At 48.1% G+C, this 17155-nt stretch overlaps 1 protein-coding gene across 2 annotated transcripts in view; it reads right to left on the bottom strand.

The window, feature by feature from the left end:
- GALNT14 (polypeptide N-acetylgalactosaminyltransferase 14) overlaps positions 1-13776 on the bottom strand; it is a 236785-nt gene extending 223009 nt beyond the window's left edge. The window contains exon 1 of one of the 2 annotated variants that reach the window (XM_010360099.2): positions 13034-13776. In XM_010360099.2, the coding sequence (XP_010358401.1) occupies positions 13034-13162 (129 nt within the window). In that variant the 5' untranslated portion in view covers positions 13163-13776. The remainder of the gene's footprint in view (positions 1-13033) is intronic. The other variant, XM_030921778.1, reaches the window with a different exon arrangement.
- Positions 13777-17155: the final 3379 nt, after the last annotated feature.

The following is a 17155-nucleotide window of genomic DNA, read 5'->3' on the forward strand; positions in this document are numbered from 1 at the left end:
AGGCTCCCAAGGACTCATCTCAGCCACCTTGAAAAATAAGGACCAAACCTCAAAGTGCCACAAGAAGGAAGAGCAACATGGTCATTTCTTTGGCAATTAACTGCAGCACTGATTTCACAGAGATCTTACCCTTCACAAAGACTCTGTGCCTGTAGGAAAGACCTGGATCCAGCCTTGAAAGAGCCCTTATTTCTTCCCTGAGAAAACAGACTACACTTCACCAAGGACCTTACATGTGACGCTCGATGCATGTCAGCTTTCTCCACCCCATTCTCCAGGAGAATGGAAGGAAAAAAGAACATTTTAATTGTGGCTCAATGTTTATTGACCCACAAATACGCTCAGTATGACTGGGGAAAATGGGAAGCCTTGGCACAGAAAGAAAAGAAATGCACATTATAAAAAGGAGTAAGCATAAAACGTAGAAAATATCATAAGTGCAGCTTATTTATGGTTAATAGCAGGTATTTGTTTTTGCAGCTAATAATCTAATTAGCAGTCAATCCAATAAATCCTTTATTATCAGCTGATCCATAATTACTGCTCCATGCTGAGTATTTTCCCGGCACATGATAGTTTTCAACTCCTCAGCACAAACAACCAAATAATTGGTGGTGTTATGCTAAACACAGGACGAGTCCTCTCTGAGGGGTGATGCTGCAGTTTTTAGCCATCCACAATGGCCTTTGTATTTTCAGCATCTGTTGGTCAATTCCTCACTGTCCTCTCTTTAATCCATCTTGAGGTATTCCTAAAGCACCTTCACACTCTCAAAAATATGATACTTTGGAGACTTCCTTTTTTAAAGTTGAACCCTAGGACCAGACACATTCCCAGTCATCTGTGGCAGGACAGCATTCATAAGAGGATGTCAGATAGCAGTGAAAGCACAACATATTTCTCTGAAAATACTGTAAAGTTTTCTCTTTAAATATTGTTTTAAAATGACTCATCCTGAAAGAGATAGCTTCTGATGTAAGACTATTTCATTCAACCATTTCTGATCTAAACTGTTCACTCTGGCAAGCACAGTGAACCCAGCTCTAAAGGCAAGTTGCAAAGGGAAAAATGTCCTGCCTTTTACAGACTCAATGTGGCTGTGAGGGGAGGGAAGGAAGCTTGGGGTGAGCATATGGAAGTGGAAAGAGGTTGGGTGCTCTGGAGGCAGACAGACCTGGTATGGAATCTAGATCCCTGGCTTGCTTATAAACAGCATGATCTTGGATATGTCACAAAACTTCCCTAAGCCTTGGTGTTCGTCACATGACAAACCAAGCTAAGAATGCCGGCCATGCAGGGTTGTTAAAAAGAATAGATGACTAACTCAGAAAGCACCCAACACTTACTACAGGCTCAGTTTGTTAGTTCTCTGCCTGTTCTTCTGGATGCAGAAACAAGAACCTAGTTTTCTACAAGCCAGTAGCTCACATTACATAATTCTATTCTCTGCAATCACACCTTCACCTCTCACCTATAACTCTAGGTAGATTTCATCCCAGATGTACCATGGGGCTACTATACCAGCCAAAGTCCTACTCACAGTTCCCATTGTCCTGAATGCCTCTTCACTCTAGGACCCATCATCTTCCTATGATCCAGCACATACTTTGGTTAGCTAGTGCCTGCGCCATAGCAGTTGCTAAATGTCTCTCTGTCTATAAAAGGGAATAAGACTTGGGTAACTTTCAAACCAAGACCTTTTCCAAAGACTTATTTGGGAAACAGAAGCCAATGGCTATAGAAAGAATGGAAACTGCTAGGCTCCGACCCTAAATGAGATGCTAAAACATGGAGTCAGGAGCCACACACTCAGTTCAGATCTTTCTTTTTAAACTTTTTACTGAAGTAGAATGCACAAAGAGAAAATAACATGTACTCAAGGAATTTCACAAGGTGAATGTACCTGTGTAAACAGCCCCGCAATCAAGAAACTGAACAGTGCCAGTGCCCCAAAACGTCCTGTCCCCATCCGGTCAGTAACCCCAACCAAGGTAACCATGAACTGACTTACAATGCCAGAGATGAGTTTCGCCCGTTCTTGTACTTTATATAAATGGAATCACACAGCCTGTGGGTCAAATCTGGCCTGCCACCTGTCCTAGTACATCCTACAAACTAAGAATGGATTTTATATTTATAAATCTTTCAAAATAATACCAAAAGAAGAATACTTCATGAGATGTGAAAAATATATGAAATTCAAATATCTGCTTCCATAAATAAAGTTTTATTGGAACACAGTGACACTAATTCATTTACATATTGTATTTCAAACTACAACTGTAGAGTTGAATAGTCACATCAGAGACCATACAACCTAAAAACAAAACAAAACAAAACAAAAATACTTACTGGCCCTTGACAGAAAAACTTTGCCTACTCTAATTCAAGTGCATGACATTCCCTAAAATACACAGCATTTCTGTTGGGTTTATATGTAGGAGTTGAATTGCAGGGTCATAGATGTACACATATGTTTAGCTTTAGTAGACACTGCCAAGAAGTTTACCAAAATATACACTCAATTTTAGGAGAAAAGCTAAAATCTGGAGCAGAAATCATAATTTCAGTTTTAAGACAGGCAGGGAGAATTATAGAGAGTTGATCTGAGCAAATGATTAGAAAACCATCAGGGCTTCCAAGTGGAGAGGGAAAATATCAGGGTCATCTAGGTTTACATTTCTTTTCATTCTTATTCCACACATAGTTTTTAAAAATGCAGTGTCCTTTAACGTTGCCAGGCTTGGGGAAAAAGGACAAGAGTAAAAAAGTCATGTTTCTGCTTGGGATCTTAGAGCAGAGCACCAACTTTATTGTTTAGGCCATGCACAAAAATACCACCACGGGCCCAGGAGCTTACTGGAACAGCAGACAAAATATCCAGGAAGACATTAGCAGCCTCCTGATCTTACGCTTTCCTAAGTTTAAACATATACGTGGGCAGCAACTACATAACTCAAACCCAACCTCCAAATCCTCCACAAAGAGTCTGGTCCCTGTACTGGGTAGAACCAACAGGCCACCAACCAGACAGAACTGCGGGGTCGTCCATCAATTTTCAAGGCTAACCAGCAAGACATGGCAGGGTGGCCCCCACATTAGAGGCGTGGGCAGGACACTCCGGCATTAGAGATGCAGGCAGGACACCCTACACTAAGGTGACCTTGGGTATCTTCTAAAGTCACTTCCTGGAGTCATTTCCCCAGGCACTTGTCTTACATTTCAAATAGGATGTGTTAGGTTCTTTCAAATTACATTCTTCCTTTTAGAAGGGAATTGCTTCCGATGGTTTAAGGACCACATTCATTAAGAAAGGGACTCAAACAGTTTGTGTCTTAACTCCACAACCCTGCTGATTTCTAACTTGGAGCAGCCTAGGAATGAACAGCACAGCCTCCTGTCCTGCCAGCAAACCCTGCGGGCCCAGGAGGGAGGTGGTAGCAGGGCAGCGTGGGCTCCTGGGTAAGGCCAGAGTCAGTACCTGATAGTGGGACTTGTGGGGAGGGGGAAGGGTGGAGAGCCTCTCTCCACTTCTCGTACCACCGAGTCTGCTGTTACAGTCCCAGCTCTTCCCACTCCAGAAAGCAGTGATCCTGTGGACTGGCCCTGACTGGCCCAAGCATGGGTTAAACTTGGTCTTTCCTAGAAGAAAACCCAAAGTCCTCCAGACCCTCTGTTGGCCTTCCAGAGACAAGCTCTGTATTTCCCTTAATCCCTTTTCCAGTTCCCTTCTGTAAGTTAAAAAATAAAACTGAAAACAAAGAAGAAAAAAAAAGCAATGCTGGTATTTTCACAGAGGGAGGGCATCTTTTCTCAGCAAGTGCACTAGTTTTTTGTCCATATGAAAACAAACATATAACATACATGTATATATTTCATTTTCCCTGGCAAAGGAATCTCACCTGAAGTTGAGCATGGCTCTAACAGAAATAGCATATGCATGGCAGTCAAAAGAGCAAGCTCAAGCCCACTTCCTGTCTAGGCTAGCTTGCCCAAGTCCCCACCCTGCCATAACCTCACATTCATCACACTTCAGAAAATGAGAATAATAATAACACTCACCTCATAAGGTCACAGTAAGGATCAAATGAGGCATTTGTGAATATAAATGCTTTGTAAGCTGTAAAACATCACACCAAGTGGTGGGGAAAGAACCTACCTCTTATCTTCTTTTCCTGATTCACCCTTTAATTAGTCGAGTCTTTCAGCTAGTTCCCCTTCTGATAAAGACCACCTGCCCACCATGAGGACATTAGTCAATTCAGCACCCAGCTGGCAGCCATCAATTGGCCATCTATTAATAGCCAATTATCTGGGTGCCTTAATTAATCCACAGACCACGTGGCCTGATCTCCCTGAGATCCTGGGAAACAATGAGCCTGAAATACAGGCACCAGTTAATTTTTCAATGGCCATCAAGGAATCTGGCATCTATTATGCCTGCATGTTGCAGCTGTGAGAGATGGGCACATAAATATTGATTGGACCAGTCTCTATGGCTGGGAGGTGGGGGGTGGGAGGGACATGAATGATTACTGTTCTCTGAGGAATAAGAGAAGCTACATAAATCTTCAGCCCAGACAGCTAAGGAAGAAAATCCTTATTTCCAAACCATAGTGCAAACAGAGAAAAGAGACAGCTAACCTCTTTGGAGAGAGCTTGTCAAGAGAGTGGTCCTACTAGTTCTATAGATGTTTCAGGCTCTCTCCTGGCCTAGCATGCATGCAGATGGGGTTGCAATTGCAGGATCATTAGGAAGAAGGCAGCCAGGGTGGTTGTTCCCTTCATCTTGGCATTTAAATCCCAGGGCAGGGACATGGTGAGTGTGCCCTGCTCTCCTGCATTTCCTTGAAAGATCTCTGTAGTGCTTACAGTTAAGACAACAAGTGACATGAGGCGAATTTAATTATTTTTTAAGAGCCTCATCTTGTCTCCAGGAAATGGTATGCAGAAGAGGCTCTGTACTTGAAACCAGCATTGTCCGGGATGCAGGGGATCACATGGCTCTGTATTCCCAGCGATAAGGGCTCCTGCTGATAGAAGGGCCAGAGTGGCAACCTCCTTCCTTCAGGAAAGAACTAGCTTTGTGCCCAGAGCAGTGCTCTCAGAGGAGGCTGCTCCTGACCTTGGGGCCTGCAGGGAAGTGTTGGGCTCCTACAGAACAGAGGGCAAAGGGCAGAGGGCCGGCCACTACTGGAGCCCCTGTCCCAGGACCCTGGGGCTGTATAGCCATGCTGGCTTTTCAGGGGACAGAGGAAGAATGTGAAGGGGAGGATGCAGCATGGACAGAACAGCAGGAGGAAAGAGGATGCGCTGGGTGGCACACACCACAGAGATGTCCCCTTCTCTGTCCCTCTGTCAGCCTCTAGCGCTCATTAGGCCCTGGGATGACAGCAGCCACTGCCAAATGCAAAGACTGTCACCCCAGAAGGTCACATCAGGCCATTTATTCTGAAATACCAAAATACCAGAGCCAGCACATTGCAGGAGCTCCTGCAGAATTCCCCAGGGTGCCTCTGTGTGTGTGTGCCTGTGGGTGTATATGTGTGTGTTCATGTTCTTCAGTATCCCAAAGGGGTTCTTTCTTAATCAGCTCAACATCTGAGGACTGAGACTGATTTATTTTTTGGTTAATCTAGCATTTCTGGTAAAATAATTAAAAAATAAGTAATAGGCACAGAGTATCCACGGTATAATTATTTATAGCCATAAGATCTCACTTCAGAGTTATTCACAACTAACCTGAAAAGACTCAGACTGCCAGCAAGGAAGTGGGGGTCAGACAGTTCTAGAGTGGGCTGCTCCCATTTCACAGTCAAGGAGACTGAGCCAGGAAGAGAGGAATCTCAGTCATCCCTGGCGCTGCCACTGGCCGCACCAGCTGCCGTGTCTATCAGGAAACTCAGAGAGTAAAACATACTTGATCTTGACATGATGGGAGCTATGAAGAGAAGGTGGGACTCTCTCTATCTCCTGCCGCTTGCATGCAGCATGAGTCTCTGAGGACCCTGCCAGGAAAAAAGCTCACACCTAGCCCAGGATAAATGCAGGCAAGTGGCAGGGGTCTGTAGCCAGTGGTAGAGGGCACGGGCACGTCCAGACTCATTTCCCCACACAGATGGCGAGTCTACGATTCTGGGTCTCTGGGGTAGAATGTTCAAAAGCCATGGCAGGGTTCACAGACTCCCCCAGGAGAGGAGCTGGGGATCTGGCCCTGCTTTCCAATTCAGATTATTTTCCAAAAAATGCACTAGGGACTTTGGGATGCTATAGAAGATGACAATACCGCAAACATTAAAAATGAAACAAGGACTCAAGCAATGAAGGTCTTCAAAAATTGGTTCCTGGGTCTCAGGACCACTTTAGAAAGTTGGGATGGGGAGGCATGGTGAAGGATGTAGGCGCAGGAGGCAAAATCAGAGGGCATGAAAACCAGGCTGTGCAGGAATACTGGGCTTCAGGCATCAGCCCACGGCAGCCTTATTCTGTCCCTGTTTAGTTTATAAATGACCTCTGATGAGTGGAAATTAGCACTTTTAAATGATACAACCAGATGGGCAGCCCTGAAAAAGGTTAGTCTCTGGACAGATTGCGGAGGCTTGTGACAGGGCCATTAATGGATCTTCCCTTCCTGCTTCGCCCCTCTGTCTTCTCTGATTTGAGTAGATATCATTCTGTGCCTCGGGAAGTTTGAGACAGGAATTCCTGGTATTTCTTTCCAAAACCATCAGGTCACTTTGGGAAACAAAGGTTAGGGAGACATAGAGCTCCCCAGTCTGACTAAAAGAGATTACCCTAGAACAGACATCTGTGGGTCCCTGGGATAGGGCCTCCTGCAGGGACCTGGGGGAGAGAGTAGGCTAGGAGAGTGAAAGGGAGCTGGGACATGGCACAGTCACCACTGACTCAGCGCTGACAACCAGAGGCCTGGACTCTGCACAAGCCCCTGGGCCTTGGGACAACCCAGAATAAGGCCAAAAATGACCCAGGGTGAATTTCTCACCAGACCCATGGGATAGAGGCTCAGTGTTTTTGTTTTTGTTTTAGAAAAAGCTTCTTGACATCTAGAAAGTGACCACATACAATTTCTTGACTACCTGGGATTCCAACCTGCTATCTCCATGTTTCTCAGTCACTCACAAGAGCCTCTGCAGGAGCCAGCTGTGTAACACCACCCAGACGCCTGCTCCAGGGAACTGCCTTAGAATGGAAAAAAAGCACAGCACCTTGTACAGGCACCCGCACATCAACTGAAAGGATGAGCATGCATCTAATCACGGGCTACTTCTGGTCACGCCAGAGTCACACTGAAACTGCCTTTGCAAAAATTATAACAATGAGAAAATTAGGACAGCAAAAGGGAGCTGATCTAACTGACTCCATCTTGCTTCTAACTTCCAAGCTGTCTTTGTTCAATCCTGGGTGTAGGCTGAACTAACTTTGGGAAGAACACTGAAACAAAAATGAAAACAGCCCTTTGCCAAAATAAACCCCCATCTTGCCTGGGGGCCAGACTGCCTTTGCAGGACTAACAAATTAGCCACAAGATTAGAAATGACGGTTTAGGCCGGGTGCGGTGGCTCAAGCCTGTAATCCCAGCACTTTGGGAGGCCGAGACGGGCGGATCACGAGGTCAGGAGATCGAGACCATCCTGGCTAACACGGTGAAACCCCGTCTCTACTAAAAAATACAAAAAACTAGCCGGGCGAGGTGGCGGGCGCTACTCGGGAGGCTGAGGCAGGAGAATGGCGTAAAACCCGGGAGGCGGAGCTTGCAGTGAGCTGAGATCCAGCCACTGCACTCCAGCCTGAGCGACAGAGCGAGACTCCGTCTCAAAAAAAAAAAAAAAAAAAAAAAAGAAATGACGGTTTAGGAGTCATGCAGCTGGAGGCCACAACATTCTAAACCTCCCCAGTTGCTCCTAGGGATAACATCACTATTGTGAAACCCAAGATTGGTGCTTGAGATATTTTTCAGATCCTACACTGGGTGGATCAAGCTAGTGCCACCCTGGCCCATCTGGTCTTGTGGCCCCCACTCAGGAACTGACTCAGAAGAAGAGGATGGCTTCGACTCCCTATGATTTCATCTCCAACCCTACCAATCAATACTTCCCACTCCCTGGCCCCAAATTATCCTTAAAAAAAAAAACAAAACAGTCTCTGAATTTTCGGGGAGACTGATTTGAGTAATAATAAAACTCCAATCTTCCATTCAGCCGCTCTGCGTGAATTAAACTCTTTACTGCAATTCCCCTGCCTTGATACATCGGCTCTGTCTAGGAAGTGGGCAACAAGAACCCGTTGGAAGGTTACAAAATTCCCCGGACAGAGTCCAATATGCACATACCGAGCATCAGTAGATTAATAAGGTCTCTCTCTAAAATTCATGACTTTTTTTAATGGGAGAAATTATCTACTAAATGAGGAATAAAATAACAGTGTCATACATTTAAGGCATTGGTGGGATGCAAATGTTACAGAAAGACAAGCTATTTTTTAATGGTGTTTGTTATATTTCTAGTACAGCACCAATACACTTACATGGGCCAGAGGCATTTTATTCAAAGCCTTTACATTTCCAATACCTTCCTCGAAAATTACCCTCAGGCCTACAGTTCTTTTGCTTTTACTAAGCCCTAAGCACCGGGACTATATTTAGTTTCTTGGAAATAAGAGACAAATTTGCTGATATTTTTTAAATTTTAGTCAGTTATTGTATGATTCTCCAAATGGCAAACGAATAATAGGGGGAGAAGAAATTAAAACATTTTTCAGCTACTTTTAAGTGGCATAGTATTTACCATTCAAATACAGTCTGAATTAAAACACTGAATTTGTTACATGATTTTTCAGTTAGAAATTAGAGCTTTGCTGGATAATTGGGGGGGGGGAGGCAGTAAAAGAATGAAATTAACATTAAAAAGTCCAATTTAAAGAACTCTTTACTTGGGCTATTAATAGAAAGAACGAGCCCTTCTTGAAACTAAGAAAAAAATCTAATAAATTTCCTTAAACCAGGAGTGTAGCAAGCCTTCTTCTCTTCATCTGCACTGGGGTCCAGCAACCAGAGATTTCATTTCATCCTGCCCACTTTGCAGATCCTGTCATTAGGTGAATGGAGATATTTCCTAAGACCATGAGGAAAAGAGAACAATGGCCTGATGGCCCAGAACCAGAACCTGCCTCTCTGAAGGCAATCTGCTCCACAGAATCTAAGGGTCGGGTGGTCCCCAGGCCAGGAGCCCTTAATACAGCTCTTTCCCATCTCTACACCTTTCCAGACTTCTCTGAGTATATTCAAGGGAAGGGAGCCCACTCCCCTTGCTTTGGAAGAAAAGCTGACTCCCTCACCCACGCTGGGAAGATGCCTAGAGGCCTGAGCAGGAAGAAAACCTCTCCAAGGCTTCGGCATGTCCAAGGCAAAGACCTGTCCCCATGATTACATGCTAGGAAAACCTAGAGCACGGAACTTACTCAAAAACCATTTTTTTTCCCTGTGATGGATAGAAGTCCCATCCGAATTCCTACTGTTGAAGAAACAGTCTCTGCACTGGCAAATGCCTCCCAAACCTACGCCTCTGCAACCCCCCATCACAGGGACTCTCCTCATCAGGGTGTGCTCCCTCCAGTGAGGGGAGCTTCCTGTGCCCCACATGGTGCCTTCCAAGGGCAGGGGTGATGTCCCTCTGCAGTAACTCCTGCCTTAGAAGCTCCCTTACACAAACCCCCTTGGAGCTCTCTAAGGGTAAGGATGTAGGGATGAGCCATGGGAGCTCTGGGAAGTGGGTGGGGGAATTCCTGCTGTCAATTCAGGCAGTCTCTGGGTTTAACGGCATGGAAAAAGCAAGCAGTGGGCAGTTTCAGGAGGAATCCCATTCCATTCTCGTCCTGATGCTGCCACTTGGACAGCCTGGTTAGCTTGGGCCAAATTTTTCACCTCCTTAATGTCATCTGCATACAAGTACTCTCTTGTCTCCCTTGTGTACTTGTTGTGAGTATTAAATGAATTAATATATGTAAATGGAGTCTGTGACTTTGTAAAGAGAAATGCTCAGGGCTGTTATTTAATATGCACACATAGGCTCACATGGGTTAGGTCCATGAGCACACTCAAGAAGAAAATCATTTGACCATATTTACATGGAGTCAACCAACCACAGTCAACAGACTTGGTATTCCTCATATAGCTTCCAAATGCCAACCATGAATAGGCTGGTTCAGAATCACATGCAGCCCTGGTAAAAACAGTAATTCTAGAACCTTCTCCCAAACTCACAGAGTCATAATCTCTGTAGTAAGCCCAAAACTATGCATGTTAATGGAGCTCTCCAGGTGATTCTGACATGCAGTCGGGTTTTGGTACCACTGTGCTCCTTTGGACATGTCATACACATTTCCTGTCTACATCAGTCACAGGAAATAAAACTGTTCTGGCGTTACCTAAGGAGTCTCTGTCTTTCTTCCTGTCTTCTCAGGTACATACACACTATAAGATACAGAGTGACGTTCATCCACCAGACACAAAATACATCCACAAATACGCACAATACATATATGTAGACACACAAAGCCACACATACAGGGGGAAAACAGGAAGGAGAAAAACACTAACAACAAGCAAAAAAAGAAGACACCTGATAGTAAAAGGCGTCAAGATTTTCTAAGTCTATAAAAATTCATGGTTATAGAAGGATACAGAAAATGAGGAAAAGAAGGAATAAGATGTTAAGAAAAAAGGCAACTGGTTCAAAACTAGAAAACCTCCTCTTTTGTGACTGCACAGTACGATGTCCTGAATCCTGCTACTAAACCACTCTCCACCTCAAAGTACCACTCATGTGTTTGTAATTCTGCCTTGTCCAGGAACTTCAGTGGCCCCCTACCTCCAGGCCAAAGGACAGGGACACAGCATGCTCAGCATAGCAGCCCCCAAACCCAGCACAGAGCCTGGCATACAGCTGCCTGTGATAAATGTGTGCTGAGCACACGCCAGGATAAGAAGAGGCAGGAGAGGAGGAGGGACAAAGAGTGCACAAAGAAGGAAACAGATCTCTCATCCCAGATCCCTGGTGTAAACTAAGAATAAGCAAGCTTAAGGCAATGAGGGTCGAAGCAAAACAGAGAAAGTTCATGTCTCTGCAGGCGTCATTAACTACATCACAGGGAGCAGAACCACCCAGGGAAAAAGAAGAAAAGCTCTCCAGATCTATGGTCAGGGGCTGAGTGAGAAAAGTGATTTAGTGCTATAAAGGTAGTTTGAAGTCATCGATCTGGCCTCGCCACCTCACTGCCTGACCCTCTCCAGGGGTCCTCACACCCACAATATCCTACCCCGCCCAGCCCCTACACACCTCTCTAGACTTTATCCCTCCAACCTCCACACACTTGGTGCTCAAATTATGCCACACTCATACAACGTGCTGTGTCATTCCTCTGAGCCTGTTTCGTGCAGTTAACCTCTACCTGGAATGCCCTTTCTATCTATTGACAAACCTGTTTATCCTTCTCAACTCAGCTCTGTTATGTCCTCCTCCTCCAGGGAGCCCTCAGGCTCCCATGACACCCAGTGCACTGAACCATCTTAGCCCTGTGCACACCTCACATCCTGGTGCAATGAACTCCTCTCCCCCTGGAGAATAAATTCTATCTCTCTCTACTCATAGCACCTAACACACTGCCTGAGCACACAATAGGTGCTACATAAATGCTTGTTGAAATCGACTGAGCACTGGCAAGATTCCGGAACATAAGTGCTAAAAGACTTTGTTAAAAAGGGGAAACCGAGAGGCAACTTGATATACTGGAAACCCTGTGTGTGGAGGTTAGCGTTCAAACCAGTAGAATGACTTAAGGTAAGTGACTTAAAGACCCTGAACCTGTTTTCCTGATCTATGAAACAAGCATATTACCACCCAACTCCTACAACTACTTATGAGGAAGGCACCTACTATGCACCTGGCACACAGTAGGCGCTCCGTACTGTACTTAACTAGTGAGACTCCACCTCTCGCCCACATCTTCCTGTTTTTCAGTCTCCCATTTCCGACTGTAAGCTCCTCCAAGGCTTTTGCCCAGACCCCTAGACGACTGTACTGGACCCAGTTTATAAAGATTGCCTTGCTGGCCAGGAAATCCCCCTTCAGTGTCCCCGGGCCAAATCTGTGAAGAGAAAACTGAAGGCTCCCATGTCACGAAAAACTATGATCAAATAAATTACTATGCCTTTCCTCCTATTGATCTGCCTTTTGTCAACTGATTTCCAGTGAACCTTCAGAGAGCCATGGGGAAGTTTTCCCTTTGCCCCTACAGGGCTCTGAATCCGAAGGTAAGAGTGAACCTATAGGGGGAACCTTCTGGCTCCCTCACAGGAACTGACTGGGCAGGAGTTGGAAAAGCCACTTGGATTGCCATTTCCTCAACTCCCCGCCAATACCAAGGCGTCTGTTTTTACAGGCTCTTTCGTGGTGTTCTGGGCACATTCAACTTCCACTGCCGCTTAGACGGTCGAAACAGTTAGAGAACAGGGATGGCAGCCGCCCGGTAGGCTGCAAGGCGCTCACCCGCAACGCACAGGCGCGGGCGGCGCACCCGGCCTCCGGCCTCCCTAGGTCGGGCCTGGCAGCTGCGGGAAGGAGGTCAGCGTAGCCGCCACACTTCGCCCGGGCGCTGGCACCGGCCGGCCGTGCCGCCCGACCCAACCGCCGGCGACTCTCTGGCAGCGCCCAGAGACCGCCAGCCCCTGGGCCGCCAGTCCGCAGCGCCCTCTCCGCCTCGGGACCCTCGCGCGCAGCTCAAGTTGGGAGCTCCGCTCAGCAGGCGAGCGCGCGCCCACCCCCCACACCCCACTGCCACTTACGCACCCCGCGGGTCCGGAGATGCCCCCGAGCGTTTTAAAATCCAGAGACATCACATGGCAGCCACATCCGGCGGCTGTTACCTGCTCTCAGCACCCAGACCCTCGCCCTGGTTTCCCCGGAGCCCGGAAACCCTGCACGCGGGCTCCGCGCCAGAGAGCCGCCAAGCCGCCTACCTTGGGGGTCTGCACTTCAGGTCCCGTCGGCACCTCCAACTTCCTCTTGGTTACCCAGAAGAACAGCAGCACCGTGATCCAGAGCACCCCGAAGACTGGCAGAACCAGGCGACGAGTCAGGCGCCGCATGGTCCCCTTTGCCTCTTCCTCTCCGCGGCGCTACGTCCCTGGGGCACCCCCCGGCGGTCAGGGTTGGCGGGGCAGGAGTCCTGGCGAGCGCCTCGCTCTGGGGAGCGCCAGACCTAGGATCCGGGTGGAGGGGCGGCGGGATCCTGCAAGGCGCCCTTCCCGCTTTGAAGAGAAGCTAGCCTGGGTGGGGGGCGCGGGGCGACCCGAAACGTGACAGGGAAGGACCGAGGGCAGCCAAGCTGGACGCCCGCTCCAGCGCGAGAAGCGCGGTGGCTGCCTAGATGTTCCCCACGCCGCCACCGCGGCTGCTGCCGCCGCTGCCGATAGGGAAACTGACTCGAGCAGCGAGAGGGAGGAATCCGAGGCTGTGCCAAGCACCCCGGGAGGAGCACGAGGGCGGAGGGAGTGAGCCGGGAGGGCGGGCCCGACAGACAGGCCGACTCCGAGCGAGCCCAGGTGGGAGTGAGCGGGGCTCTGAGAGGGGGCGCTACTGCCGCCCGGCGACCGAAGCGCTCGGTGCTGTTGCGGGACCGCCCGCGCCGAGCCCTGGGTGCAGCTCCCAGACCATCGTGGGTTGGGGCAAGGCGGGGCGGGAGCGGTGCACTTGGGATGCCTGCCACCCCCCAGCTGCCAGCTGGGACCCAAGGGCCGGCTCGCGCCAGGCGGCGCTGTGCCTGGGAGGACTTTCCCGCTCATCGCGGGGGCTGCACGTGGCGCTCAAGCCAAGGTCCCACCCTCAAGGTACTTGTTCTACCACAGCCAGCGCTGGGATCCCAGGGTGCCGTCAGTGCTGCTGCCCCAACCCCGCGGTTCATCTGCCTGGCCACTGAGGGCCAAGGCCGCGTTCAGCCAACCCTGCAGGGTGTTTCTATGCCTGCCTGCAGGTGCCTGGTAACTTTTACTGCTTAATGGAAGGAAAGCTGAGCTGGTCTAAATTTAACTTTAAAGATATCCTTTAAAAAATTAAGGCGCAATTATCTCCTATGAAGGTTTTCTCTCCCTGTAAGCATCAGGGCTTTGTGCTTTCAAAAAAAGAGGTCCAAAGTTGGAGCAACCACTTGGGATTCTTGGAAAGTGACCCTGGGCAGGGGGATACTGGGTGCAGAGGGTGATCTTTCAAAAGCCCCTTTTCCCAAGGTCCTTTGGGAAGTGCATCCCCCTCCCACTTGCAGATTAAAACCGCTTGGATCTAGAAGCAAAGCAAATTCTGACTCCAATTCCCATGTAGGCTCAAGTAGGCTGGAATCATGGCCAGATCATTGACCAGAGAGTACTGACCTAGCTGTCACACTCACTGTGTGAGTCTTGGGTGAGTCATTTACCTTCCCCCAGCCTTCGATTCCTCATCTGTAAAATGGAGAGAAAATACCTCCTCTGACAAGCAAATGAGTAGTGGTGAAAGCTAAATGCAAGGTGCTGGTGTTATCTGAGCACTCAAAGGGGAGAAAACCTTGCTCTGTCCAGGGAGCAGAGGCAGCAGGAACCATGCCATTTTTGTTGGTGGGTTGCTTGCTTCATCCAGTTTCTTGGAGAGGTGAAAATGATACACCCACTGTGGCAGCCACCATCCTCCCTGCCCCTCTCTCCCCACAGAGCTTAGTGTAGGGGAAGCTCCCATACCTCTGTGCAGGTGAGACAGCTGTAAATCAGGGCTCCAGAATTCCTTCTCCAATAAGATGTCTCCCCAAAGACGTGTACTGAGAAATGGAGGCATCTACTCAAAGCCTCCTGTTTTGGGTACCTTATCTTTCAGCCACAGGGAAGTCCTGCCTCACAACCCCAGAGAGTTCTTGACTGAGCTGTAGATAAGTTTGGGGTTGAGAACCGCAGTTGAAATTAAACAGCCCAGAAAAGGTGAACACTGTTGCCAGCCCTTTCAAGATTTACCTGCGCTCTAAGACCATCACACAGAACCCCAGGATTGATCTAGCATTTGCCTTTATCAGAACTCTGCACACTGAAAGTTGGGAGCAGGCTCCCCAGCCAATGCTTTGGCCCAGTAAAGGGCCCAGGTAAATGACCATCATGGGAGGAGTAGGGGGAGCAGCAAGAGAACTCACCTCTGCAGCATCCCAAGCACTTTGGACCTCTTTCAGGAGCCTCACCCTGGACCTGCAGGTTCGGGCCTACAAAGCGTTCTGCTGCAGGCTCTGCAGGGGACCCCCCAGGCAAGCTGCTGAGCTGCTGTTGGCTCCAGGCAGAAGCTGCAGCACAGGAGGCCATTGCTCAGTGCTTTGTAATACCGCTTCTGAGTAACAGATGGCAGACAGTTACACAAGAACACCGCCAAGCTTTTGAGATGGTGCAGCACCACCACACTGCTGAGATGCTGAGGTGCCTCATTCTGACTGTTTGGCAAATGGGGAAACTGAGGCCCTGGGGTGAAGGCAGCTCCATGCAGGGCCTGCAATGTCTCAGAGAGTGGGAATTTCCTTCCAGGAATGATTTTCTTCTCAAATCGTTATTTTGTCCTCTACTCAAGTGAGGAAGACTTCCTGGGCCTATGGAAGCTGTCAAGGGAATCCAGTTTTGCTAGGTGTCATTAGCTGATCTAGCTAGAGATCATATCAGTTTAGGTTGTCAAACCAGTAAATGTCGTTAGGACTGAAGTAGATTTCAAGTGGGACTTCAAACAGCTGGAAGTGAAGTGAGTGTCCATGTGTGGGGTCCAGTTCTGTAGGTCTCTCCAGGCACCCAGTCTATCCAGGGGTCCCCCATGCTCAGGAATAGATTTGAAACTCTTTAATAACCAGCTTTAAGCCTAGGCAACATAGCGAGACCTTGCCTCTAAAAACAACAACAACAAATAGCCAGGCAAAGTGGCATGTGTCTGTAGTCCCAGCCACTTGGGAGGCTAAGACAGGAGGATTACTTGAGCCCAGGATTTTGAGGCTGTGGTGATCTCACCACTGCACTCCAGCCTGGGTGATGGAGCGAGACCCTGTCTCAAAAAATGAATAAATAAAATAACAAGCTTAAGTAATGCAGAGTATGGCTGATCCCAGCGGGGGATTAGCTATCATTGGCGATTAATCCAAGTTACTTTTTTCTTATCACAGCCAATATGGGGAAGAAAAGCTCCTAGCAAAAGATTTAACATGGCAGGATATGAAAAAAATAAATACACTCTGAACTAGTACTCTCCTGGTGCCCTAAAACAGATCTGCCTCCTCAGTCTTGATATTGTGGAGCCAAGCTCCACATTTCTCTGGGTCTGTGGTTTCCCATCTGCAATGTCATGTTCTCTCAAAGACCCTCCCAGCTGACGCATTTAGGGTTCTGACCTTTCTTGTCTTGGATCAGGACCTTCTTTATCACTCCTGTTGATGGCGAGTTCTGTGTAAGCTGTTCTCTCCTCACAGCCGAAGACATTAGAGAGCAAATTGGATGCTGGAGCAGATGTGAGTCATTCATATTAGTATAAAAACTATGGAATGAAACCCATTACGGCCCGGAAAGCAGTGTAAAGCAGCATATGGAGCAAATGCAAGCTGGAAGCAGGAGGAAGCTGTGAAGTCCGATGCATATGCTCTGCGGCGGCTTTTGCTGTGGATTCTCACACTTCGCTTCTCATTTCCTGTAGCCGTCTCCCCGTCATTCTCGCTCAGCCCACTGCAGAGGTTGCAGCCTTTGTTCCTTTTGCATCAGATTCTCCAAGTCCCTCCTCTCTGCCCACTGAGTGACTTCAGGGAGGCTGTGTGTGTGCTAGTGACTGTGTGTTTGCATCTTGCCATCTGCACACTTATTAGACCTGTCACAACCAGCGAGACACCCTCTGTGCCAACCTAATGAAATTTCGCCCACAGAGGCCCAGACAGTTTTCTGTTGAGGTCTTTACCTCTTCTGGGCCATAGGGGAAGGTAAGTGGTAGCAGGGCAGATTGCAGCACAGTGAGAAGATGAGCCGCACACATGCTGGCCCAGCCCTGGCAGGGTTCCCCAGCAGCAAAAAGAGCAGCAGTGAAAATTCAAAGATCTGTCTGTCTTTATTCCA

The sequence above is a fragment of the Rhinopithecus roxellana genome, chromosome 17, assembly GCF_007565055.1.
Source record: "Rhinopithecus roxellana isolate Shanxi Qingling chromosome 17, ASM756505v1, whole genome shotgun sequence".
NCBI classification, from domain to species: Eukaryota; Metazoa; Chordata; class Mammalia; order Primates; family Cercopithecidae; genus Rhinopithecus; species Rhinopithecus roxellana.